The 27,930-nt window shown below is 38.8% G+C and overlaps 1 protein-coding gene across 1 annotated transcript in view; it reads right to left on the bottom strand.

Moving 5' to 3' along the window:
* LOC129744595 (uncharacterized) overlaps nucleotides 1-27,930 on the bottom strand; it is a 49,272-nt gene that overhangs the window by 11,710 nt on the left and 9,632 nt on the right. Inside the window, exon 2 of the mRNA XM_055737212.1 lies at nucleotides 8,872-9,019. Coding sequence (XP_055593187.1) covers nucleotides 8,872-9,019 — 148 coding nt within the window. The remainder of the gene's footprint in view (nucleotides 1-8,871; nucleotides 9,020-27,930) is intronic.

The raw sequence follows: 27,930 nt of genomic DNA, 5'->3' as shown, positions 1-27,930 counted from the left end.
TATGCGCCGCAAGCTTGAATTGATCCTAGGCCTAGTACAAGGTCTAGTGCCAAATTTGGGCCAGATCGGATCACAGGAAAGGGTCGCTCAAGGAGCCAGAAGTCGGTATGGGATTTTGAGACATTTTTTTCGGGAGGAACATGAAAATCCAATTTTTAATAAATAACTTTGATCATCTTCGGCCGATTTCTTTTGAAAACGGTTTTTCTTAAAGCCTAAACTATGACAAATATTTCATCCGAAGACTGCATTTCGATTCGACTTATGATAAAAAAGTTATTGAACTTCAAAAATGGGGTAACTTTTTCCAGGGGGATATTCATCACCGTTAATGCTGCCTCCAAATGTTCGAAGCAGTGTCTCTCATTAATAATGATGAATAACACCCTTAAAAAAGATAACTATTTTTGTGGATTAACTTGAATCGAATGCAATCTTCGGATGCAATATTTGTCATAGTTTAAGCTTTAAGAAAAACCGTTTTTTAAATAAATCGGCCGAAGGGGACCAAAGTTATTCATGAAAAACTGGATTTTTCGTATTCCTCCCGAACAAAATGTCCAAAAACCCCATACAAACTTTTGGCTCGTTGAGCGATCCCTTCCCGTGATCCGATCTGGCCCAAATTTGGCATGAGACCTTGTACTAGGCCTAGGATCAATTCATTTGGGTCATATGAGTCATTTGGGGCACTCTAATGCACATTCCTCAAGCCTGTCAGCAGTATAGTTTTAAAATTACGCTAGTGAGCGAGCAAACTGTAACGTTGTGTAGTAGGTAAAGTTCTAATATCAGAAGAAACTCCACTTAATAATTTGAACATGCGAACCTCCGCAAAAAGATTCACGTACCTACAATCAACAGGCCATGAGATCTTCCCTAGCAAGATGGTCTTGTTCTTCGTTCCCTAGGGTACCGCAGGGGCCTAGAACTCACCTGGCAACAATACACTCCCATACTATTTTTAGTAACTTACTGAACGTATGCAGTGCGTTCTCTAAGAGTGGCCTGGCTACCAGAGAATGTGTTGATACTTGTGTACCTGTATCTCTTATCTAACCCTTATCCGCTCTTGAGTGTTAATATGACGCTATTGGAAGTTTGACGGCTTGTAACTTTATTTGAGTGCATTCAAATAAAGCAATTTCTTCGGGGACCCTCAACGAATTATTGAAATCTTCAAATCTGCATCATTATGGTCGCACCCTGAAAGCCCAGGAAAAAAAACCCTTATCAGACCCTGAGTGTCGTTTTTACACTCCTCGCTTAAAACCACTATATCTCCCTTATTTTCAACCGATTTGTAGTTTTGGAAACCTCGTAATGTAAAGCTTGCTTTATTATAATTGGAACAAACTTTTGCCCATATTATGGCGTTTCTGGTGGACGGATTTGGGAGTTCTTGGCGCCCACGTGTCGGAAATTTTGTCAGCTTTACGTATGTATTTTTGACATCCCGCAAATCGATTGTAGTTTGTAAAGGGTGTCCACTATGAAATTGCTCTAACTTTGTAACCATTGGGTAGAATTTAATGAAAATTTGGGTGGATTTAGTTTATAGTGCATTGTTTACTTCCTGCAAGTTTTAAAGTCCTGTGATCAAAACTCGCGGAAATGGAGTCGAAAAAACAGCTCGTGCGTGATAAAATCTTGCGCATTCATTACGAGAACAAGGAACTTTCGCATCGTTACATCGCTAAAACTTTGGGAATCGCGAATTTTACGGTGTCGCGAGTGATTAAGCGGTTCGAGGAACGATTGACCACCGAAGTTAAGGAAAAAGTATTCCGTATAACACCAAAAATCACAACCGCGTTGCTGGGGCCTTCAACCGAAACCCGAACGCCTCCGTTCTGGGTGTAGCTAAGAAGCTGTACCTAAGCCGAAGTTTTGTCCAGATGGCCAAAACTCAGGCTGGGTTTCAAACGTTCAAGGTACAAAATTCCCCTAATCGCGACGAGAAGCAGAACAAGTCCGACAAACCCCGTGCCAGGAACTTGTACCTCAACATGCTGACCAAAACTGAATGCTGCATCATGTACGACGAAACATATGTGAAGGCCAAGGCCAAGGATAAGTTCGGAGCATGTCCGCACTCAGAAAATGTCCAAATTTGCGAATAGATTCCTGGTTTGTCAAGCCATCTGCACGTGCGGGAAGCGGAGTGCACCTTTCGTGACCCAGGACACGATCAACGGACAGGTGTACATGATAGAGTGCCTCCAGAAGCGGGTGCTTCCTCTCCCGAATACCCAAAACTCCCAAAACGCCCAACAATCTTTTGGCCGGATTTGGCCTCATGCCACTACTCCAAGGACGTGCTGAAGTGGCATGCGGACAATAAGGTCAATTTCGTGCCGAAAATGTTCAACCCTCCCAACACTCTGGAGCTCCGCCCCATCGAGAAGTACTGGACGATTATGAAGCAGAACCTTCTTAAACGACCTAAGGTAGTGAAGACAGTCGAGGAACTGAAGAAAGTATGGGTTTACATGCAAAAAACGGTTGATTCACAGGTTGTGCAGAATCTTATTGCCGGGGTTAGAGCCAAGGTGCGGGCATTTGAATATAGACTGTGAATAAAATACGAGTAAAATGGTAAAATTAAGTTTAATAGTTATTTTTCAATCCCTATCGGACGAAAACTCGAATTTGGCGAATCAATTTTGTGTGTGACAATTTCATCGTGTACACATCGTGTAATTTGTACACACTTATTTGGAAAATCCATTGTAGTTTGTATCTAGGCTAGCTAAACAACTGAAATTGCCCAGAAATAGAAATACCATATGGCATGTTATCATAATCATATCGGTATAAGGAAACATTGGCGATGATTTGGAAGCTTCAAGCCAATCGTCTGAGTGGAAGTGTCGACCGGAAACAGCGTGGCGAGATTTAAAAAAAAATAATGGGAATTCCAATAGTAGCGTGAGGAGAATTCGACTCCAGGAAGAAATCAAGTCGTATCGAGCTAGCAAACAGTCAAATCGAACTATAAAACAGAATAGTTTGGCAAAATTCGTGCTCGGAAGCTATACGACCAGGTGCTGACCAAGTTTGACGGATGTCTTTTGATGGACAATGAAATCTATGTCAACGTTGACTTCGGGTAAATCCCAGGTCAGAAATTCGACTTGCCAACGGCTTGGGGGGATGTTTCAGCCAAATTTAAATTTATTTTTGCCGATAAATTCCCACTACAATTTAACGGCAAAAAAGGAATTTTCAGGGCTGGCCAATGTTGGATAATGTACAACACGAGGCCCCATAGAAGTTATATGTATCACAACTCCTATCTCAACCTCCCCGTGATGCCGGCTGGGATGCGAGTAACCTAAGCGGAGATCGAGTACCCAACCCCGGTGGATGCTTTGGTCGCATGCAGACTGTTCCCCGGCGTGTGTCTTGCAGCGAGCAACTGAATTTATCAAATGCGGCTTCCGCCAGCTTAGTCCAAGATGGCAGCCTCATCGCGGATAGGGACCTAACAACCTACTGCTCCTGAAAAATCAATCGTTATGAAAACTGAGACAAGAAATAAACGACCTGAAACTTTGGAGACAACTTTTAGCATGAAAACACGAACACGAATTGGAACTTGGAACGTTTTAACCATTGCCCAACAAGCTAGCTAGTCGCCTCAAGCTAGAGATATTGGGACTGAGCGAAGTCCGTTGGCCTAACACTGGAGAACACAAGAAAATTCCGAAGGGTGACATTCAAATCCACTTAGGCAACTTCAACACCATGAGTGGCTCCGATAATCTGGACTTTGAGTATATCATGAGGAGCCATGGTCTAGGACAGATGAGCGAAAACGAAGAGCTGTCTGTAGAATTTTGTGGCAATAACAACATGATGATCGGTAGATTGCTCTTCTCCTATCGACCAGCACATAAGGTCATTTGGGTATTTCGAGATGGCCGAACAGAAAATCAAATTGACCACATCTGCATTAGCCGGAAAAGGAGAAGGAGACTTCTTGATGGCCACAACTAACGAAGGGCGGACATTGCATCTGGCCGTCACCTCGTCCTTGGCGAGATACGACTGAGAGTTGCACGTGTCCAACGGCGCGAGTAGAAAGTCGGGTGTCGATCCGACGTCCGCCGGTTGGAGAATCCAGAGATGAAAACGGCATACGTTGCACAACTTGAATCCTGAGCATCGGAACTGTCTACAGACGAAACATTCGAAGGACAATGGTGTGGAATCAAGAATGCCTTTACCACGAGCCATGGTACTCTCGCCAAAGTCTGTGGAAGAAGAAGTATACACTCACTTCTTTTTCCAAGGCGGATGAAACCTGGAGGTTGATCGATGATCGGAAAAGGCGAAAGTCGGAATTGAGCAGGCATATACCGGGTCAGTCAATGCAGCCACCCGCTTACGATATGTGGAGCTGGAAAAGCCTGGACAAACTCCCTAGCCAAAGAGGGAGAAAGAGCTGCCGCCAATGGAGATATCCGATTACTTTATTACATTTCTCGCCGCCTTAGTGGTGCAAGGACTAATGCTATAATGCCGCTGAAAGACCGAGTAGGTCAGTTATTGACAGATCGAACAGATCAGCTCAATCGATGGACTGAGCACTTCGAACAACTCTTCCGATTCACGAATAGCGATGGCCAACAGAACCCGTAGCTCGAAGCTTCAACAGTAAGTCGCATTAATGGCGTCAACTCGGAAGTGCCCTCGCTGACTGAAATAGAAGCAGCAATCGAAAACATGAAATCCAATAAAGGACCTGGGATCGATTGCATCCCTGCTGAAATGCTGAATGCCGACCGTGCCTTGTCAGCACAAATGTTGCACCGTCTTTTCGCTGAAATCTGGGATACTGCAACATTCTCGGCCGACTGGATGCAGGGTATCCTCGTAAAGGTCCCGAATAAAGGAGACCTGACAGAGTGTGTAAGCGTTGCTAGTCTCTCGAAAGAGGTCTCAGCGATTTTGTGTGTAGATTGTAGTTTATCGTATGCAGTGGGATTTCTGGGGGTTGAACTATTCCTCTGGAAGGCGAGACCATTAACCAGAAGGCGAAAAGTACGCAGCCATCACTTCCGGTTCCACTACTCACCACCAGAAACCGTAAGCTACCTGAGCGAAGCGAAGAGGCAAAACGGCGAACAACCAAATTAGACGAGGCAAGAAAAGCCGCGAGGTGAGAGCAACGACCGGTTGGAGTTCAAAGCCTGCCGAGAATAACGTCCATCGGCATTTTGGATTCAAACTCTGGCGAAACAACACAGAACCAAATATAAAGTGTTACAATACCAGAAGCCGAAATATTTGGACATCAGGTACAACCCGCCATTTTGCTCTCGCCGATAAACCCCAATAACTAATCCTTGGATCCTATATTTAGGACCCCGCTTTTTTTGGATATAATTCCAACCCTGATTCGTCGCCGTCAATTGAATTTGAATCCGCCGGTACACCCGCCTGTACGCTGCTGTTGGAGGTTATATCTGCCGCTACACAACGATAAACCCCTCGGCGGCCTTGGAGATTCAAATCTTCCGACATCGGATTTGAATCAGCCGTTGACTTGCCGCATCGCATCCGTCGCTGGTTTGGGTTGAATTCCCACCGGCGAACTTCGGATCAGGCCAACAACAACTCCGTGCCTGGTTCAGCACCCAAGGTGGGGCCAGGTACGCCACAACCTACCGTGCGACTGTTCGCTTCTACAGCACCCCAGGTGGGGCCAGGTACACAACTCACCGTAAGATCGCTACGCCTCTCGAGAGTCGTTTCACCGAGGACGCCATCAACAAATCGCCGCGTCGGTGCAAGGCTCCGACCTCTTCGAACCCGAGGTTGAACCGCAACGAGGATTGGATCCAGGTGGTAGCAGCAACAGGTCAGATAAAACCTTATTTTTATATTGTGAAGTGGTGGGCAAATAAAACCAAGCTTGGATTGTTAACCAATAAATTAATGTGTTAAGCTAGAAGGTGGAGTTGTTTCTTCCTCCGGAAATTCTCTGCATTTTGCATTTTATTCAGTAAGCTTGCCGACCCTAGGGATTGTTTAGGGAATCTCTGGGACGCCTGCCGACTGATTAGTGGCTAGTCTTACAAGTGCAATAACTGGCAAGGCATAACGTTTATCTGTAAAACTCTCAAAGTACTCTGAAAAGTGATCCTGAACAGGATCCAGGAGAAAATTGACACTACCCTCCGACGGCAACAAGCTGGATTCCGATCCGGACGATCATCTCATCACAACGCTACGAATAATAGTGGATCAAATCAACGAATTCCAGGACTCTCTTCTGCTGGTGTTCGTTGATTTCGATAAAGCGTTCGACCGACTTAACCATGAAAACTCTGGGCAGCTTTAAGGCGACGAGGAGTTCCAAAGAAACTAGTCCATCTCATCGAAGCACAATACGAGGCATTTTCGTGCAACGTTTTGCACGATGGTGTCTTGTCCGAGCCTATCCCGGTAACTGCTGGAGTGAGACAGGGATGAATCTGCTACTTTTTCTAATCGTAATGGATGAGATTCTGACTGGGTCGATCGACTGTGCACTGAACCGAGGGTTGCCGTGGAATCCATCAACAGTGGAGCAACTGAACGACCTTGAACTAGCTGATGATATTGTTTTGCTCGCTCAAACACAACCGGATATGCAGAGCAAACTCGACGACTTCACCAAAAGCTCCATGGCAGCAGGTCTAAAAGTCAATGCCGGAAAGACCAAGGCGATGGAGATCAACACAGGAAATCCTCCAGTTTCATGGTAGCTGGGCAACAGGTTGAGAAAGTGGAGTGTTTCCAGTATCTTGGTAGCCAGATTACGCCTGATGGTGGTACAAAGAAAGACATCAAAACCCGGGTCAGGAAGGTCCGATTTAAGTTTGCGAGTCTCCGAAACTCGTCACGCCAGATCTCTCTTCGAACGAAAATCCGAATCTTCAACTCAAACATCAAATCCGTATTGCTGTATGGGTGCGAAACTTGGTGCACATATGCGGTGACGACGCGAAAACTGCAAGTATTTGCAAACCGCTGCCTGCGGAATATCATCCGTGCTTGGAGACCTGGCAACAGGATCTCAAATGAGGAACTACATCGCCGGTGTCATCGAAGGCCGCTAGAAATCGAGATTCGGAACACAAGTGAAGATGGATTGGGCACACGCTGCAAAGAGATGAGAACGAGATTTGCAGAGAGGCGCTAGAATTGAATCCAGAAGGACATTGACGAAGAGGCAGACCCAGAAACCCGTGGCATCGAAGCCTAGGCGCCGAAATCCGAACTGTCAACGAGAATCTTGACTGGGATCAAGTGAAGACGTTGGCTCCGGATCGTTAACAGTAGAGGTCTTTTACCACGGCGGATTGTAAATTTCCTTTAAAAACAAAATCGTTCAATTCTCGAATTGATAATCAGATTTTAATCGTCTTAAAATAGTTTCATCCCTTCTATTTAGAAACACTAACGTTAGGCAATTACCTAGTAGAAAATACTACCAGAAACACCTGTTACTGTTGGCAATAAATTCTCGCGTCAGATTGGTTACTCAATAGGCCGGCCACAATTATACTGTCAAATAAAATGCAATATTCATTACTATCGAACGGAAACCGAGAGGCGCATCTTCCACACGATATGAATCGATTCATGAAATCAACAAACAAACCAACCAGATTCCAATCGTCGCTTGCTCACACGTGATTTTTTCGAATCTTAAATAAATGATGATCGAGGCTCGGGTGCGATCACTCACTCGATCGCTAATTTTCGTTCGAGTATCGTTTATCTAATACAGAGGCAAAACGCTTACTAAGCCTAAGCCTAAGTACGGTGGAACACGAGCTCTGAATTTTCTGCCATGAGTAAGCGCTTTCCGGCGAGTGAGTGAGCGAGTAACGATAGATACACATCCGGGATCATAACTTTGGGAAACTCTTCCAAGTAACCGGCTTCGTCTCGATCGACGTCGTCGATCGAAGCGGTTTTGCGATAAACAAACGAAAAAAAGTAGTAGCAAACAAACGGGAAACCTGGCAGAAAAAGTTGAAGTCTTTTGTTGCTGTCGGTCATGATTGCGGTTTATGAAATTGAAATGCACCATACCAAGTACCTAAGTACACTTTTTGTTAATGTTTCCAGTTTGTCGGGTCTCCCGTTCTCCACGGGGAAGTCAATCTGGTTCCGTTTCGAAGAAAAAAGTTACGTAAGGCGTCGTCGTCACCGGCCTAGCATTACTGGCCGGGGCACACAAAATCAGCGCATTTCGGAACACGTTTTGCTCATTGAGAACGTCAACCTAAGAAAAGAGAGGGGCGCGCCGTGAGCTCTGCGCGGCTACAGCTGATCAACTTCTGATCACGTTCTTCTGCGAGCCGGGTCTCTTATTGAGATTGTGCAATTTTGCGTGCGCCGGTTTCCTAATTAGTTAGACCTAGACGAATTCTTGACGGTTGCGTTCTCATGAACTCTTGATGGCGCAATCTACGATTTGCGTATGTGACTTTGAAGCTATCTAGCATTCTCGAAAATTCTATGAAGTTATCTGGTCAAAAACGAGAGACCTTCGAAGAGACTCAGCCTCTCAAAAACATTTGATCTCATATACGTAATTTTCACTTGAAAATTGTCTCTCAAATTCAATTACACAGAAAAGATTGTTCTGGAAGTAGGTATACCTACGTAAATAATAATCGTCCATCTAACACCGGGCAGACGTAAGAAATTCGGTATTCACCGGTTGTCAGTGAACCGGATAGTATAAGTCGGTACTGACTGAAAGTACACACGTAGGACGTACATTTTTCATGAATTGTCCGAACCAGACGTGTCGATGATAATACAAGTTACGGTAACTATTAGCTGTAAGGTAAAGGTACTTACGTGACGCGCATTTATCTGCATTTGGCAGTGATAGGAATCGGCCCGGCTTCTGCTGGGGCTGGTTCGGTTTGACTTCGTTGATGGCCGGCTTCGGTTCGGCTAGGCACACGGCGACCATCGACGCCAGCACTAACACTAGCAGCTTCATCTGTGGGAGAGGAGGGAGAAAATTGGAATCGTTATTAGAATTGTTTACCTGGCTTGTTGGAAATTAGATTTAACAGTTTTGGGCTTTGGTTGGATTTGTGGGGCTTTTGCACGCGCCAAGGAAGAATAAGATGACAATCAGTAAGCCATTTCCGGGCAAATTAATGCGTTTGAATGCTTCATTAACCTAACTTATCACTTTAAAGATACAAATGAGATGATTATATAAAGCAAAAAGCTTACACAATACGAGGAGTGCGAGAAGATGTGAAAATTCACACATGTGAAGAACAAACTTCATATTAAATATTGCAAACTAGAACATTGAACTTTAACTTCTGAAGTTTGGAAGTTTTAAGAAGATTTACATAAATTCATTAAATGTAATCATTCAAAACCTCTAGACAGTGGCTTGATCTCCTTTACGGTTAATAGAATGGTTATAACCTTTATCTTTCAACAAAATAATGGGATGTTTGAGGTCCTCAAAAAGACTTTAGAGGGATTGTCATTGAACTGACCGACACTGAAACTGACGGCATTGAACGCATCTAATCTTAATGACAGGTCGATAAATGAATGACATAATGAGTGCGAAAACATAAGTGAGAAGTGAGTTCAGCAAATTAGGCGGCAAAGCTAGAGGAAAAGACAAAACAAAACAAACAAGTACGGAGAGATTGTGTTAGCGTATCAGTTTCAATAGCGGCATATTTAACAAGTTTCTTATAAATAACCTGTTTTGCATTGTGAAATATTATCTATTCTTACGAATTGAGGTAGGCATAGGCGTACACGAGAGAACTTTATACATAAATATAATAGAAAGTTTCTAAATCCTAGGGCAAAAGTGCTAGCTTAAAGTAATAGAACGGAGGTGAAACTGAAGTGCGATCGCTCAAGTAAAGGAGGCAACTACGCGGGAACACAGTTTTCAAAGTGCCAAATTACCCGCAAAAGCTGAATTGAGTAGAGGTGAGAAATTAGTTGAGAAATTGTGCAACTTATTTAACTAAGCATATTTCATATCAAAGGTGGTTAGCGGAAACTCATTGCTGGAATCAAGACAGGAAGAAGTATAGGGAGAAATTACTAAACGTAAGCTACTGTTTTTATCCTCAAACATTTCTTTATCATTAGAAGAATTGTATTTGTAGGATTTTAAAACGTGTCCATCCAACTTCGAACGAATTAAAGGAGCGTTAAAAAATTAGGAAATTGATTTTTTCCTTGTTACCGTGGTCCGCAAGTAACAAAATAATAGGGATTGTCCGAGAAATAGATTCATTTTTTCCGAAGAAACAGCAGATTTACAATTGTCTTTTGGAAGAAAAAGTCTCAAAAACAATCCAAATAACTGAATGCCAAACCAATTATTTTCAACTTTTCTGATCACTGGTAAAACTAGAAATGAGTTTTTAAATAACAGTTTTTAGTATTTAATCACATATTTTGATACTTTCATGGTAAAATATGAAATAAGAAATTTAGCTAAAAAATGTGTGTTTTTTACGAATAAATTACTCACCGTTAGTTATTAGGGGACCGACCTTTTAGGTGAAAAAAATGTTCTTTTTAGCAAAAACATTTCAAGATTTTGAAATTTTATAGTCGGATTTAAAGTTACAAGAAATGAAAAATAATGAATATATTCGAGAAGAATTTTATTAACAAGCATTTTCATCACATGGTACCAAATTTTTGATCGGCACGGTTCAAGTATTAGAAAGTGGTAGATACAGATATAATTGCATTTACCACCACACATTAGTAGGCATGGTTCGCCCCATACAAGCGGACTCTAGCAGTGCGAACGAAAAAAAGATGGTAGATATGTAATCACTTAGAAAAGCTCCTTTGAAAACCAGAACGGATCTATCGATGGATGGCCTTCTCAAGGGCCTAAAATGGAATTTTTTCCCTAGTGTTTTTGTCTTTTATTTCAGCTTCAAGATGTCTTCAGAACAGTAAGATCGTTTCACATAACGTAAAAGCATAAAACATTATTCACAGCCTACTACAATAAAAATAAAATCATTAAGAGCAAGTTCTCTCGTTTTGGGAGAAAGTGGTAGAAATTTTGACACTTGTAGCACATTTTGCAAACTTTACCATGCAAACAAATTTTCAAGATCTGAGGCCTTTTTTACAACACGTGTTCTATTTTCGCATGCTGTGATGCAAAAACAACCTATCAGCCTAAACCGACTAAAATAGAAACAGTGTTGTAAAAAGATTTAACTGTCAAAGATCTTGAAAACATTTTTGCATAGTAAAATTCTCAAAATTTGCCAGAAGTGTCAAAATTTCTACCACTTTTCTTTTGCACTAGATCAAGGATAAGTCTCTACGACAAAGTTATTGCAAATTTAAGAAGGGGAGAGTGAGGTAAGGTGGACCATGGGGAAACGGGGCCACTCTAAATATCTCAGCTGTGTGTTGAGATAAAAATCTCAATCCAACTGTCATCGTCGTCGCTTTTCGTAAGCATGTTTTTCTATATGTTGTTGACTTATGTACGTATCATATGCTTCTTTTATTTAACTAGCCTAGAAAATTTTACATACATAATTAAACAAACACCCGCAAAATTGCATCCATGGGAGACCTAAAGTACATAACAAAATTATGCTCATACGCGTATGATCTTAGCTTTGTCAAGTTCTTTCAGGAGGAAAAGGAGTTTTGAAGAAACATCAATAAGTTACACAAACGCAACCAATTTGTAAATCATTGCTTGTGGGCTATCTTGTGCCACCTATATTTTGGCGTTTTTATACACATTCAGAGCTTAAAATATGTAATTATTATCTGTAAATTTTTATTATTCCAAATGAAGAGTCATGAACAATATTTTGTCCATCTTTTCTAATGCACTAGAGACGAACATTAATCCTATATAATGAATTTTGCCGAAACGTTAGCGAGCCAGGTTTTAGGAACTATTTGATCATACAGAACTCTCTTTTCTAATTCCTCACCTGAAATTGCTTCAAAATGAATAAATGAATTATGAAATTTCAGTTTTGGGTCAACTCATGAACTTTTCACGTTATCTAGTCAATTTGGATTTGGTGGCCCACGTTTTCCCACAGTTTTACAAAATCAAAAAAAAAAAAAATTTTTATACAGTCAGAACTTGGGAAATTAATGTATTTAAAAAATTAAAAAAAAGCCAAATGGTACTTACAAATGTAGAAAACCATTCCATTTATTTTTTTTCTTTTTATCTGTTACGATAAAAAAGTTATGAAGCCATGTGGCCCATGATACCCCAATCTTTCCTATTATTTTCCTTAATTTGGCAAACTTTTGGGGTAACATGGGGCAAGTGGATCCATAAACTAAACACCACATCATGAAGCTTGCTTTAAGTACTACATTCTTAGCCAGAAATTACATGTCTCCTCGCCGGTTTTTGAGTACGGTTGGCATAAATTTGTTTAATTCTGCCCTAGAAGTTCTCCAATTTTACCCTAGAAGTTTGCACAAATCAGGATAAACGAAACTTTAGATTACGATAACTTCGGAAGGAAATGCGTTACAGACTTAAGTGCAAAATGTGAGTATTGAGTGTGTCAATAAATTTTGTCAACATCATATTTATGTTAGTTAAAAAATAATGATACTTAAGTTTAAAAAACTAATTTAAAGTATGTTTCTAAATCAGAGCATAATAACTATTCACTGAATACAGATAGAGATCTACACTGCCGCTCATAGCAAGTCCGTCCCATTTGCGTTTTTGTTGAAATGAGAAAAACGGCATTGAAAATTCGTAAAAAGTCTTTCGATAATTCGGCATTTGTATGCGTTTTTAATCAAAGTAATCAACAGAATCTGACTCAGCTACGGCTTATGAAAGGTTCCCGCTTTCGAAGGATTATTTTTTGGTTTGAATTTTGTTGAAAATCATTTGCTGGGCCCTTATGGCTGTGGGACCGACTTGCGATGATTTATGCCATATGGGACCGACTTGCGATCATTCGTCCAATGGGACAAATTTACTTGAGGTTTTTTTAAATGTTCTTCAGAACAAAGTACTGACAAGAAAGTTTTCTCTTGAAACAACATATAAAATTAAAGTGTTTCCAGCGATAAACTGAAAAATGATGAAAACGCAAATGGGACGGACTTGCTATGAGCGGCAGTACAGCTTTGTAGAACAAATTTTTTCTCTATCTCCTCAAACATAAAAGTTAGTGTTTTGATTTTTATCGTAGTAGGCTGTGACCATGGCCCTAGCAAACAAAAAATCGCATTGAAAATAATAACTCAAGTCATTAAAAACTTTACTGCGAATCGTAATTCCAACTAACGCAAGTGAAAGGTCGTAAAAATCGTTATGACCTTTTACTGGTTTAAATTGCATATGAAAAAAGTCCGCCATGTTTGCAGATTTTGAAGACGATTTCGTTCCATTTTTTTTCTCGCGCGTGGGTCAGGTGATAGAACAGCTTTGTTGTTCTCTCTGCGATCATCAGTGCAACCAGATTGCTAAAAATCAGATGGTGTATTTGCAAGAATTGCCCAATGGAAGAGGCAGCAAATATTATCCCTGGCAACGATTCGCATGCGTTGAGAGAAAAAACCTGTGCTCTCTTGCATTCTTTCAGTATGTATGAATATGGTGTCGAATATCGTCCAAATCGTATACTTTTATCGCTTTAGCCAGAGGTTGAAAATATGTATGCATATTGCCTCCACTTTGGTAGGTAAATGCTGTTTTTTTAGAGTTTCATACGATCATTCTATAATTTGTATGAAACGTATAACGAAGTTGTTGAGAAATATACCTACAAAAATGTTTGCTGGGGCCGTAGGAAAAGGGTTTTTTTGGGGGCTAAACCCACCCCCATGAGGGTCCAGAAAAGCAACCGAGGTTTTTTACGCTACACTATAAATTTAAATTCAAAGCACATTTTGATGATTCAGTAAGGTTATTTAAGAGTCAAAATCTCATCCCAGAAAAAGATTATAAAACCTCGAAAACTAATCCGAGGTCCAGAATTTTGCTATCTTTTTTCAAAATTTTCTCAATTGTTGAGGTTCTGGTTCAAAATTAAAAAAATCAAAATTGTTTTTCTGTTTTCAAATTCTGCATCCAGTTTCAGAGAGTTGGTTGATTGTCAATTCGAATCATCATTAAAAATTAAAAATTAAATGCAGTTTTAAAATCCTAGTTGAAAAAGGATCAAATTTGATTTTGCATTTCATACAAACAATCTTTTGATATTAATTTTCCGAATATTAAATAAATTTGAGACCATCTTAAGTTTATTTTATATTCAGATTCGATATTTTTAAACTAAATTCTTGTGCAGAATTCAAACATAACAAAGTTTCAAAATGTGAATAAGAATTTTAAACTTGGAATCATCATTCGCATTCATATATCAATCCAGATTCACAAGTCGGTTTAAAAATCAATGTTTAAAATTTTTAAATAAATTGAAAGCCGAAATTTCCGAATTTAAATTACTGATTCATAGTTTAGGGATTTGCAACAAATTTTCCTTTTTTTTTCTCAAATTTATCATTCTGATCTGGGATGTACATCCAGATTCAAAATTCAAATTTTAAATTCAGGTTTGGAATGCAAAACCAGAATTATTATTTAAAAATCATCCTAAGGGATGAAAATTTCTGAAAAAAAAACACAAAGAGCTTTATAATAAAGATAAATAAATTAAGTTGACTATTTCATCGAGGAATTCAATTCCCAAGTGATCGCGATTTATAATTTTGATTTTAAATTCCATTTCAAAATTTCAAATGATTTTCAATCAAAGCTAGTTTTGTTACAAATTCAGTTAAAAACCACAAGTATAAATTGAATTTTCGTTTATCTTGCAATTTTTTTTTATGAAAAAAACTGATTTCTTTTAGATTTATAGGATTTTGATCATTCGATTGATTTTGAAAAATTTTTGCCGGTAAAGAATCTTCACGTAAAAAATTTGCAGGGAATTAATTTTTTCTCGGTGTATTGCTCAACATTATTTAACATTAATTTTGGTAAAACTCAATTTCAAGCTTAAATCTTAAATTTGGATCGAGTTTGCCTTAATGAGATTTGGACCGCAAAATGTTAAACTCTTATTTTTACTTTAGAAAATTTTAATTATTGTTACCGATAATTAAATTTTTTGCTTAAGTGTTTAGTTAATAAAGCTTATTTGAAATTGAAGGCTTTCCTTTAAAAACCGTATTCAATGCTCAAATGAAATGAGCTAAGCCTACCAGCAAATATATTAAAACAAATATACCTCACTGCCAGCCTTCTCCATACATCTCATCAAGGACACGCATGTCAGCACCACATACTGACGAAAGTTCCTACTAAAGCCACTGATCGTACCGCCATCACCACCTTTAGCAGCAACAGCGCCACCTACAAGTCAAAAATCTGCCAAAAGTAGTGCAGATCGTCAATGTTTATACATGGTAGTTAGAACTTTCTCCATAGGATGGCGTGCTTGATGTTTCGCCTTGTTTTTTGAAGAGTGAGGTATATTGGTTTTACTATATTTGCTACCAGACTCTTGAGCGCATTCAAAGATTTTAACCATCGATGAAAGTAACTTTCCGTTTTTGTTACTCAAGTCTCCATTATACATATTTAGCTTACCATTTTAAAGATTTTAGGAGGTATTTTCAAGAGTTATGATCTATTAAATGTAAAAGAACATAAAAATGAAAAATCAAATAGTAAAGTCTGTTTCACATAGAATCTGGTTGCATCTTTTCATTTACTGCAGCGCCCCTAGTTGTCACATCGCGAATCTATTGTCAGTGTTTTGATCCGGATGGTTTGTTTGCTTACACCAGGCCCACCAATGGTTGCTAAACCTCGAATCGAGTACATTCAGCAACATATTTATCAACCCATCATCGCACCAACAGTTGCTAACTTGATTCGAGAAATAGCATTCGAGCAGTAGGTTGTTACAGGATGCGTTTATGTAGCAACCTGGTAGCAACGCAGTCGTCGCTATCAGAAAATAAACAAACACAAATACCAACCTGGATCGCAACAATTGGTGCGAAAATCAGTAAGTAGATAAAAACGCAACCAATCAAGACACCTAAAATACCGACCGAAATAGCAACTTCCGGTGGGCTTGGTCTTAGTGGTGAAAATTTCATCAAGATTGAAGCAGTTAGTCAAAAGTGGTCGACGATGGAACGCGAAAGGCGAGAGGAAATTTTGCACACTCACGTTGAGAAACCGACGTGGTCAGGGGTAAAGATCGCGAAATTCCTGAAATATCCAAAATCGACTGTAAATTCGGTGCTGCAACGTTACCGGGAGACTCTTACGGTGGATCGAGCAAAACAAACCAGGCGTAAAAGTGGAACATAGGTGGCAGCTGCGAGCAAAAGTAATTCGATCAGTTCACAATAATCCAGGAATCTCCTTGCGTGATTTGGCGAAAAAGTTAAAGACGAACCACAGACTGTGGTCCACAGTACAGCTCGACGAATTTGTTTGCGAGAATGCTTGCGGTCGTATCATGCAAGCAAACACCCCAACAGGACGCTGAAACAAAACCTGGTTGCCAAAATCAGGCAAGGAAGTTGTACGGGATAGTGTTGACCAAGTACAACGGATGCATTTTGATGGTCGACGAAACTTACGTCAAAATGGATTTTGGACAAATACCCGGTAACAAATTTTACCTTGCGAAGCGTAAAGGGAATGTTGCGGGTAGATTCAAGTTAGTTTTCGCAGATAAATTTGATCGTAAGTTGATGATTTGGCAAGGGATCTGTAGTTGTGGGAAGAATACTAAGATTTTCATCACTGGGGACACAATGAATGGAAATGTTTATAAAGAAGAATGTCTCCAGAAGAGGGTTTTGCCATTCATTCGGTCCCGCAAAGGTCCGGTGAAGTTCTGGCCGGACCTGGCAAGCTGCCACTACAACCGGGATGTCGTTAAGTGGTATAAGGAGAACTAGATCGAATTTGTTGAAAAAAGTATCAACCCACCTAACTGTCCGGATTTTCGTCCCATCGAGAAATATTGGGCAATAGTTAAGGGCAAACTGAAGAAATGTGGCAGAACCATGAAGAACCAGAACCGCTCAAATGGAAAAGTGGTGGAACAAGATGGCGAATGAGGTTACCAGCAGTACTGTGTAGAAAACGGCTACAAAAGAATAAATTGATATTTATTCCGGCCAAATTTTATTCAAATTTTATGTCAAATTGCTCCTTCTTTTACATATTAATTAAGCAAAATAAAGCATTTACTAATTTTATCATACTTTTCCAATTCAAAGATATTAATCCAAAAGGTATATGGACATAAAAATTCAATTTTTGAAAACTTTCCAAATTTTCAAATACGGTGAAATCTCTGAATATTTATAAAATTCTGTGTTCTGTGACACAGATTCTGTGATGAAAATTTGCTCAGTACGCCTGGCTTGCCAAAACCAGACTCGCGCCAGCCTATCCGCTAGACCACATCGGCGCTCGCTTCAAAGTTTCAATTTTTTAACTTCAAAATCTCCTAAGTGGAAACCATAGGAAATTGGGAAAATTGCAATTTAATATTGACGCCAAATTCTTTAAAAAAAATGCATAAAAAGTCGAAACTTAGTGTTATCTAAAAAAAACATTTGGCCAAAAATCGACTCTGGGACTAAAAACGACTCCCAGAAACTTTCACCATGGAACCCCAGACGTGCGAATTCAGGCGCAACGAATGTAACAAACGTTTTTCTCCATCAATCGCATCCTTATGTTCCATACCTTTAAGGCATTCGATTCGAAGATCCTGTTTGGTGCCAATTATTACCACGCGCAGCCTTTGGAGGTTGCTCATCTCTTGACATTTAAGAACCGTTTCAACGATCGGACAGCGCAATTCTCAGCAAGCAATACGCGAAGTCAGACATCAAACGGGTTCTAACAACCGCTTGAAGAGCAAATTCTTCCAATCGAAACGAGTTTCCAAGTTTTCTAATCCCTGTAAGGTCTTTTATTGGAAGAAGAAAAAAACCCTGCAACAATGAAATGACTGACAAAATCGGAATTGTCGTATCAGGTTTTATGTTGCTGAAAAAAAACGAAGAAGCAGCTAATTAACACATTTGGACCTTAACTTGATTGCATCCTCGTACACAGATAAAAAAAAGCTGTTTGATCCAACAAATGCCCGACAGCCTTCGGCGGAGTTGTTCTACGCCAAACCATTTGTCATGGGAAGAGGAACAAACAAGTAACTATAAAATGGCAATAACTCCCAACTCGATAGAGATCACAACCATCGTCGTCCCTCAGACAGAACGGACCTCTACACTGGAAATCTAATCCGCGGGTAACTATCTTTTCCTTCTCTAAGGCAGAAGGCACATACAAAAAAAGTGCTGCATTGTTGTATCAATCTACTTACAAAGAAGATACAGGTACCTGTTAAAGATTGACGATCATTGACATGATCACGGTGAGTCTCCACCATTGATCTGATCATGTAGTAAACAGGTTTCAAGCAGATTGTGGGGGTGGGATTTCTGTCGAATAAGGAAGCCCCAAGCAGAGAATCTGCCACAATCGAAGGTACTTTGGGGGCTTAGGGGTTAAGATTGTTGTGACGAGATGAGAAGACAGGTGATGGCACTTTTCGCAGATCAATCGAACGGCCCTGTAGATCGTCGAACAAAGAGACAATCGATATCTTCCATCAATGGTGATTATTGTGTCAAAATTGATCTTTATTCTTTGAACAAAAGATACAACAGCTAGCTACCACTAATTGAGTGACATGCTTCTGACCATTTCCGGCATTTTAATTAAGCTCTTCAATGGATGACTTATCGGACTTCAGATAAGGTTTATTTTTTTCCAATTACAATAATAATAATTTGTGCTACTAGCTGTAGAGAGTGGGGAGTGGTTTCTAATAAAAACATTCAATAAAATAATGGGTGAGTAATGAAATAATGGGTGGGTGTCTAGAAATTATTTATTCCTGCTTCTTATGACTCATTTATTCCGAGTACATATTCATGTATTTTAACTATAATAAGTAAAGTTCTTCAAATTTAAATTGATTTGAACAATAAATAACAACTGAAAAGTGAAGAAGCTTTTCAGATATGTCGTCGGATAATTTATGCTAAAAGTTTGCACATTATGAAAGAAATTTAGTGTAACACTAATCGAAAGCTCATCAAAATATTATACACTATATACTTTCATTATCTAATGTTAAACTCATTTACTTCTTGAATAGTTACTCCATATCGATCAAAGGCCAAGATCACAGAGTGTATTATGAATCGTGTATACATCTCATGCAAATTACGTTTTAATATCGAGATATCATGATTAGATTAAAGGCAACGCCGGATTAAGGGGGGGGGCGTGAGATGGAGGGCAATTGACCCGCCCCGGCGTTTAACAATAATTCAATCATACTTTTTTTAAAGTTCTAGAAACGAAGGAAAACGAAACTGGAATTATAACACCAAAAGGGGTCCCCTGAAACAAAATCTTGAATAGGTTCACTGCAATATAAGTTAAGGGAGCCTCTTGCAAAAATTTTCCCGAAATTAAGCTGACTGATCAAATCAGGACTCTTTTTTTCAATATAAAATCTGGACATTTGAGTTTGAATTTTTCAACACTAAATCCAAGCAGAATCCAGTGATTATTTGAAAAACAAAATCAAGAAAATGAGGAAAAACAACTTGAATTTTCATTTTTTTTATCGAACGCGTCAGTAGCTTTCGTTACATTTTTTAACTCCCAAGAACCCTAAATTAGATAATGCTTGGACACCTTGTTGAAAAATTTTAGCAGAATTTGAATTTTCTGTTTCTTTTTAATGTGAAAAAAATACGAACTTTTGTCAACAATATTCTGGCAACCGTCGATTGCTTTACTTTGAAAAACCTGGGCATGTCCAAAAAGATCCGGGGAATCTGGAATAAGTATTGAATACATCGCTTTCTCGTAATTATTGAATCAGTAATTCATCTGGGAGGTTCCACCTAATCAAACATTAGGTATGACTTTGAAATATTTTCTACACTTGAAAAAATGTTACGAATTTTGCGGTGGCGGGAATCACCTTTTCTCAGCTTTGTCGAAATTTAAATAAATAACAGTAAATATTAGTTTTTGAAGAAAGAAGATGTAAAATTTAAAAAAATCATATCTTTTTTTCATTAAGTATGAACGTCATGTAAAATAACAGGATAACTGAAAACATACATCATTCATGAGCAACTTTATAAATATACAATTTATAGAAAGCTTCATGTTTTCTTGAATCAAATAAAAGACTTTTTAAATCAACTCTCGGGGTGGAAATCAGGTAACATTAAAATTCAAAAAAAAATATCAGAGAAAGTTTAAAAACATGAAAAATTATTCGAAATTATGAGTTTCCTAGAGCTTTGCTGGAAATAAAATAAAGTAAATTGAGCAATCTAGAATGTTTACTTCAATAGAATATGTATAAGTATACCCAAGTAACCAAAAGTTCCATAGAATGGTCTTTTAGAAGCTTACTCAGCCCTGATTGAAGGCTTTATAGCGTTCTACTGAAATTTTAAGTTCTTATTGATACTTTCAAGTTCCATAAACAAAGCTGAGTAGAAGGCTACTCAGCTTCAAATGAAGCTTTGAAAAAAAAAAATCTTGCAAAAATAAAGCGTTACTTTTTTACTTTGAATTCGGATCTGCTTTAATCTTTATTACTATTTATATTTGTTTCTATTTTCAACAATTTTAAACTTACTTGAAAAATTTTCCTGCATGGAGATTTGAACCTGAACCTGTGGAATGAAAGCTGAGCACGTTACCTTTGAACCATGGCTGTTTTCTGATTCAATTGTATTTAAAAATATATTTGAAATAATTTACGGGTTATCCTTTTAAAAGTAGGCGCGATGAAAAATAGTAAACAATCAGCTTCAAAAAGTATAAACAGGAGTTGTGAAACGAGGACTGCCGTACGAAACAAATTATCCTTGCCTCAATTTTGCTCACCATGAATAGATAATATCCGTGTAAGTCGTATCCACATTTAAATTTGAACGTAAGTGCACGAACTGAATTCTTTTTTGTAACATATGTATCTCAATGTATAATGTTAATTTGCAGTTCAGAAAAGGAATATACCTAAATATGTGGGCCGTGAACAATCCGCTGCAATTTCTGTTACAAAACAATCCAATTTTAAAAAACTGCAGAAATAGATTCTAGATGAGGAAGTTTTAATTTGTTTCTAGTTTTTTTATATTTTCCTAAATTAAAACACGTTTCATGTACATTTTAGATTGGCTGAAACCAAAGAAAACAAAATTGAAGAAAATTATCAATTATATTTTTAAACTGTGACCCAAAGATGGGTCTTGACTCAAACATTCAGTCAGCGAAACTTTTTTTGTAAAGAAATGAATCCAACTTAGATGAAATTTCAGGGACTAGAAAGGGAAAATTGATGTTGAAAAACATGCGAAAAAAATTCGCCTTGTCTCCCGGTGAGACTTGAACCCACATCTTGCGCCTCTCCGGGGCCCATGTATTAACATTCTACTACAGGAGACCAACCTGGCGTATGAATATTATACTGGTTGAGTGTCGATGTCTATCGGAATGAAGGGAATAGTTCTCCCATGTGATCATAATCATTTTTCTTGGTCTATTTCTATTCCCATCCCCCCCCCACCCCATAAAAATGATTATGATCACATGGGAGAACTATTCCCTTCATTCCGATAGACATCGACACTCAACCAGTATAATATTCATACGCCAGGTTGGTCTCCTGTAGTAGAATGTTAATACATGGGCCCCGGAGAGGCGCAAGATGTGGGTTCAAGTCTCACCGGGAGACAAGGCGAATTTTTTTTCGCATGTTTTTCAACATCAATTTTCCCTTTCTAGTCCCTGAAATTTCATCTAAGTTGGATTCATTTCTTTACAAAAAATTATCAATTATTACGGCAAATTCTCGCATTCAACGTTGGAATAATGATGAGCTCAATCGACCCACATTTCCTAAGTGTCCATCAATGAACTTCCCGTCGAAATAATCTGCCTTTGATGTTTGTTAGAATGTACTAGGTGCTGGATGTGTCGTTAATGTTGCTGTGAGAGTTACTTTCATTGAAAAGGGAAACAAGAAGAATCGGAATTACTATGTTTCTACTAATGCGAAATCGTAAAAACTATGAAATGTAGTCTGATAGTGAATATTCATATGTAATTAACCTAATAATATACAATCGCTGATAAATATGCATTTTCCAAATAATTTTTACTTTATTTATGTTTCTTCCTCCACCCTTTTTTGTCCAATTCACCATCGAAGTAGGGATAATGCAACTTTTTTGGGAAAACTTATGAGCATGATAGATCGAACTGTTACCAATTAAGAATGTTCCAAAACTAAAGAGTTTGTGTTTGACAACTCTGGTTCAAGGAAAGCTGGTGCTGAAATTTGACTTTTGATTAGTAAAATATTCTCAATATTATGAGAATATTTTACTAATTAAAAGTTCTCTTTTCTCATTCCATTTTGTTCCAATAGCCGGCGACGGTAATAAAGCAAACCATTCTTTCTTATTTTTTGTAAATAATCCATTTTTGTTCACAAATTGAGAATGCTTTCGAAATTTTTTTTAAGAGAATGTAAACAAACCATTTGAAAATTTTGACACAACTCAATTCGCATTGAAGTTCCATAGAAGTTCCGCATAGAACCAAAAAGTTCGTAAGAAGTTCCGCAAGGAACCAAAAAGTTCGTAAGAAGTTCCGCATGGAATCAAATAGTTCGCATAAAGTTCGTAACGAAGCACGATAAGCCGAGTTGATATCCGAACTTTTTAAGATACTTAGAACGCACAAATATGTTATATGCTACTTGTTTAGACTTTTTATTTTCGTTCAGAAGTCCAAATGAAGCACTTAAGGAAAACGGATTTTATTTCTCTCAGGTACCTTTTACTCAGCGAAATGTGAACTTAAAACGTACAAGATTAAGTAGCTATGTGACTTTTGGTTACTTGGGTATTATCCCTCTTTCCTATAATCAATGTTGAGAAAAACAACAAGAATATAAAAAACTATTGTAGTTGCTTTGTGGATTTGTGTGGATTGTGTTTGCTTTGTGGATTTGTGGAATTGGCATTACTGAGTTTTCCAAATTCAGTATAAGATTTAAAATTACAATTGAAACTTTTCCAGCTTATTGAACCAAAGTTTTGTACTATTTATTATTATCCTCTGCTGTAGAAATGTCCTGAGTTCAGTGTCGTGATTCTACGATTCTCGTGAATCTCAATTTAGAGATTCACTCAGACACGTCTGTCACTCACAAGAATAGATCATTGACTATTTTTTTTGGTTTGTTTTGTCTAGTGTTGCCAAAATAACAAACGTTACCGCAGGCATTTATTTTATTTTATTTATCTTCAGTGTTGCCGTGTTGCAGTGTTGTTTTATTTTTAATTAAATTTGGTTTATATTCTGTACATCATTTATCTCATCCCTACATTCCTTCTCACCTCTATTCTCAATAGATTCTTTTATTTACAGACTTTTGTTTTTCTAAAATACAACATTTTATATATCTATCAAATATCCCTCAACTCAATACTACATTCCATTCTCTGCAAAAATTTTTCAAATTTTGAAAATTTTATTTATTTTCTACATATTCTTCATAAAATCCGAAAATATTCTTCACAAAAGCCTTCCCAATCTGGGCTTTTCCTGTCGCTCTATTTTTTTTACCAGAGTCGGAACAATCCAAAAACATTCTTAGCAACAGCTTTCTTAAACTGTGCTTTTTTTGTCGCTCTGTGTCTGTTTACGAGAACCGGAATAATTTGATATTTTTCTTAGAAACAGCCTTCCCAAAAAGAATTGAATATTAAAGATTTGCGCTTCCTAAGCCAATCCCGTTTTTTTTTACACCTGAAGACCAAATCAAAACAAACAATCAGCAGCAGCAGCCTAAAAATCTGTGCTTTCTTAGCCAATTCCCTTTTTTTTTTCTCCGGAAGACCAAATCACATTAAACAATCGGCTGAAGCTGCCTGAAAATCTGCGCTTCCAAATTCATTCCGTCTTTTTCCACCGAGAAAACAAATAAACAAACAGCTACAACAGTCTTAAAAATCTGCGCTTCCAAAGCATTTCCATCTTTTTCAATCGGAAAGCTAAATCATAACAAACAATCAGCAGCAGCAGCCTTAAAAGTCTGCGCTTCTTAGCCAATTCCGCTTTTTTCCACCGGAAAGCCAAACCAAAACAAACAACCAGCAGCAGCAGCAGCAGCCTTAAAAATCTGCGCTTTCAAGGATATTCCGTCTTTTTCCACCGGAAGTCCAAATCAATATAAACAATCAGCAACAACAGCCTTAAAAATTTGTACTTCCTAAGCCAATACCGTATTTTTTTCACCGGAAAGCTTAATCAAAGCAAACAATCAGCAGAAGCAGCCTTAAAAATCTACACTTCCTAATCCAATTCCTTTTTTCCACCGAAAGGCCAAATCAAAGTAAACAATCAGTAGAAACTGCCTGAAAATCTACGCTTCCAAATCCATTCCGCCTTTTTCCACCGAGAAGCCAAACCAAAACAAACAAACTGCAACAACAGTCTTAAGAATCTGCGCTTCCAAAGCCATTCCGTCTTTTTCCACCGGAAAGCAAAATCAAAATAAACAATCAGGAGAAGTTGCCCGAAAATCTGCGCTTCCAAATCCATTCCGTCTTTATCCACCGGAAGGTCATATAATAACAAACAATCAGCAGCAGCAACCTTAGAAATCTGCGCTTCTTTAGCCATTTCCGTCTTTTTCCACCGGAAAGCCAAACCAAAACAAACAATCAGCAACAACCTTAAAAATCTGCGCTACCAAAGCCATTTTGTCTCTTTCTTCTTATTTTTTCTTGTCTTTTATCATAGTTAACCATATTGATTAGTTGTTCCACGATGTTTGCGCGTGATGGTGTTACAATTATTGTTTGAAGATACCAGAAACTGCCTTCTACGAGACATAATGGTTATTTGAAGGCATTATGTTGAACTCATTTTCAGTTCCTTCGTATGTTCAAAAAATTATGAGTCCTCTGAGATGGCATAAGAAAAAAGAAATCAATTCATAGGGCCCCCGAGAAAAATTGCCTCCGATGGCTTAATACGGCTTTGCGTAAAGGCTGACCTGTGGGTGTAGATTTATCCAACTGAGTTTTTATCTTTTCTATGCGTTGTAAACCATATTCTACCAAAAATATCTTAAATTGAATTTTTAAAAGGGGAAGAATATTTTGAAGGAAAGTACGGTAACTACATGTAAGACTGAATGATCGATTGGGTGAATACACAGTACACCTAATGAGCGTTAGGTTGACTAGAAAAAACGCCAAATGGGTACTTGTAGGAGTGGGAAAAATCTAATATCCGTCAACAAAAGTGACTCAGGTTTAAAAAAAAATCCCCTAGTCATGTATCGATTTTCTCAATTTTTTTCAAGAATTTCTGAACTGAGATCGTTACGTTACTATTTTTAATTTAAACTGTTCTACCTTCATCAGTGTTTCTACCAAATTTAAATTCAAGAGGCTCTTATTTAGTATGCTGCAGGAATGATGAAATTGGTTGAACCAACCCAATGCTAATGAAACAAATTACAATATTGACCACCCATTTATGACTCCGGTAAAGGATGTGTTACCGATACAAAATGTTCGCATCAACCAGTTCTTATGTCCAAAAATTCACACCTTTTCTCCCCGTTTCCAAACCATCAGTCTTGTTTGCTTACGACAAACCATCAAGAACTCCACCTCGGTATCTGGTAATGGTATTTTTGTTCGATTCAGACAAACAAACTTAAACCATCCATCAGTCGTTGTGGAGTGGTGAAAAAATCACACTTCAGGTTTTAAAAATTCAAATCAATGCCATAAATGCTAATGTTGGCAACTTCTACAGAAGCTCTCATCGAACAGCAGCCGCCCAAAATTTCTCAACCTTCTTCCATCCAACAATCCATCGATCTATCCACACCTGTTGGTTGATGTTTTCGTTCTTCGGGGGCCGGGGTGTTAAAATTTGACCAAAAACTGGATACTTAACAGCCTAGCCCACAGCCAGTAGGCAGCTACGCAGAACGCAGCCGAACTTTAAGGTTTTTGGATGGAATTTGCGTATTGACGTTGGCTGTTGTCTGGTGTAGCAACAAATACCGGTCTTTACCACCCAAAAATTACCATGAGGTTCATCCGGCGACCTTCCCGAGTACAGCTCTGTCTGAACTGAAGATCCCCCGGACCACGGACTTCAAATTATCTTCGAAATTGAAAAAAAAAACCGAAAACAACGCGTGCTGTTAAGCTTAACCAGAAGCTGCGAGGATGATGGGGTGTGGAATTTCAAGGACTCGCGCTTGGCATTCAACGGCGACGCGATGGCTTGGTTGATGCGCACCGCCGATTTGTGTTCGCCGTCGTCGTATGCGTATGCGCCTGGAGAATCCGGTCAAGCAACATGGGTGCCTGTGTGTGTCTTCTCTGAACCTTTGGACGATCACCGTGTTTAGCAGCACCACAGGGTAGCAGCATCTTTATCACTTGACTTAAGAGATTGCAAAAAAAAGAGGCAAATTTAGCCGAAGATAGCGTGAGCTTCTGGGTGCTGCTCCTCGTGGTTTAAACTGGCTGCGCTACTCCAAAAGGCAAATATAATCCATAGAGTCTCCTCCGTTTTCTCCTGTCTCTCCTAACCGCTTAAACGGACCACCGAAAGTGTTTGTGGCTACATAGAGACCGGTAAGCTGTAAATCAAAAGGCGGATCTATAAAAACCACTTGATTAATGACAACTTGGTCGACGTTCGATGTTCTTTTCTGCTGAATGCGAACAAAAACTTCTTCTAGCTCTCAAATTACGTCGTCGACGACTTCGACGAAGATGTCTAGAGGGATGCTGCGTTTTGGTGCGCGGCTGTTCAGAATTGATGATGGTTTTGAGAATTTCCCATCGGAGAAGCATCATCGTCGGCATCGTCCATGGCACAACGGTGTTTTTTTTTGCTTCTTCTTAAGCATCTCGACCACCTTCGAGTGCAAATCTAAGGAGGCTGGGACTTAATCAGCTAAACAACAACACAGCAGTACACAAAAGGCCTTTTTATCTTGGCACTTGCGAGCGGCTACTACCATTTGTCAATTTACGAAACTTCCCTCGCACCCGGCCAATAGAAAATAGGTTTCATTTTGCAAACCTGAAGGGGCTCCAAAGCTTCTTAGAGACTGCTCCACTTCTTATGCAAAACAATAACAACAACTTAACCAAACATCTACATATAATAGGTAGATACAAAGTTTTACGTTGTATCAAGCCCGAAACGTCACTTAAAGTCACACCGGCTGCGCCGTAAGTAGACAATCACGAAATGACGGAAAGTCAATTGGTTTGGTGGTACCGGTTAAAAAGCTACTTGGCAATTTCATTATAATCTTTAGCCCTCAACGACGAGTGCCATTCTCCGGCGGATTGTCCCAATCGCTGACAATAAGACGTTCAACTACTTTACTCATACCAGAGCCAGATCGATATGGTGTAACATTTCTGAAAAGTAGTGGATTTAAGCTGGGTGATAATGGAAGGAGTGACTTCGTGCTTTTTTAATCCAGTGATGAGTTAAGTCGAAAATGCTTTTAGTTTTGTTGATTAATAATTGTTTTTCTGTTAACGCCTCGTTTCTTTAAGGCTACTTTTATGAGCCTCTAGTGCTAGAGCGTTTAACACGCTCATTTTGGTAGTTTTACTAGCTGGACCCAAAGAAATTCTCGGAGCGAGAAAATAAAGAGGGAGAACTTCTTAATTTGCAACGTGTGGCTAAACTGAGCGGATAACTTGGGTAAGAGAGTGTCA

The sequence above is a fragment of the Uranotaenia lowii genome, chromosome 2, assembly GCF_029784155.1.
Source record: "Uranotaenia lowii strain MFRU-FL chromosome 2, ASM2978415v1, whole genome shotgun sequence".
Taxonomy (NCBI): domain Eukaryota; kingdom Metazoa; phylum Arthropoda; class Insecta; order Diptera; family Culicidae; genus Uranotaenia; species Uranotaenia lowii.
Note: the sequence above shows the minus strand (reverse complement) of the source record. Positions and strands in the feature narration are given on the sequence as shown.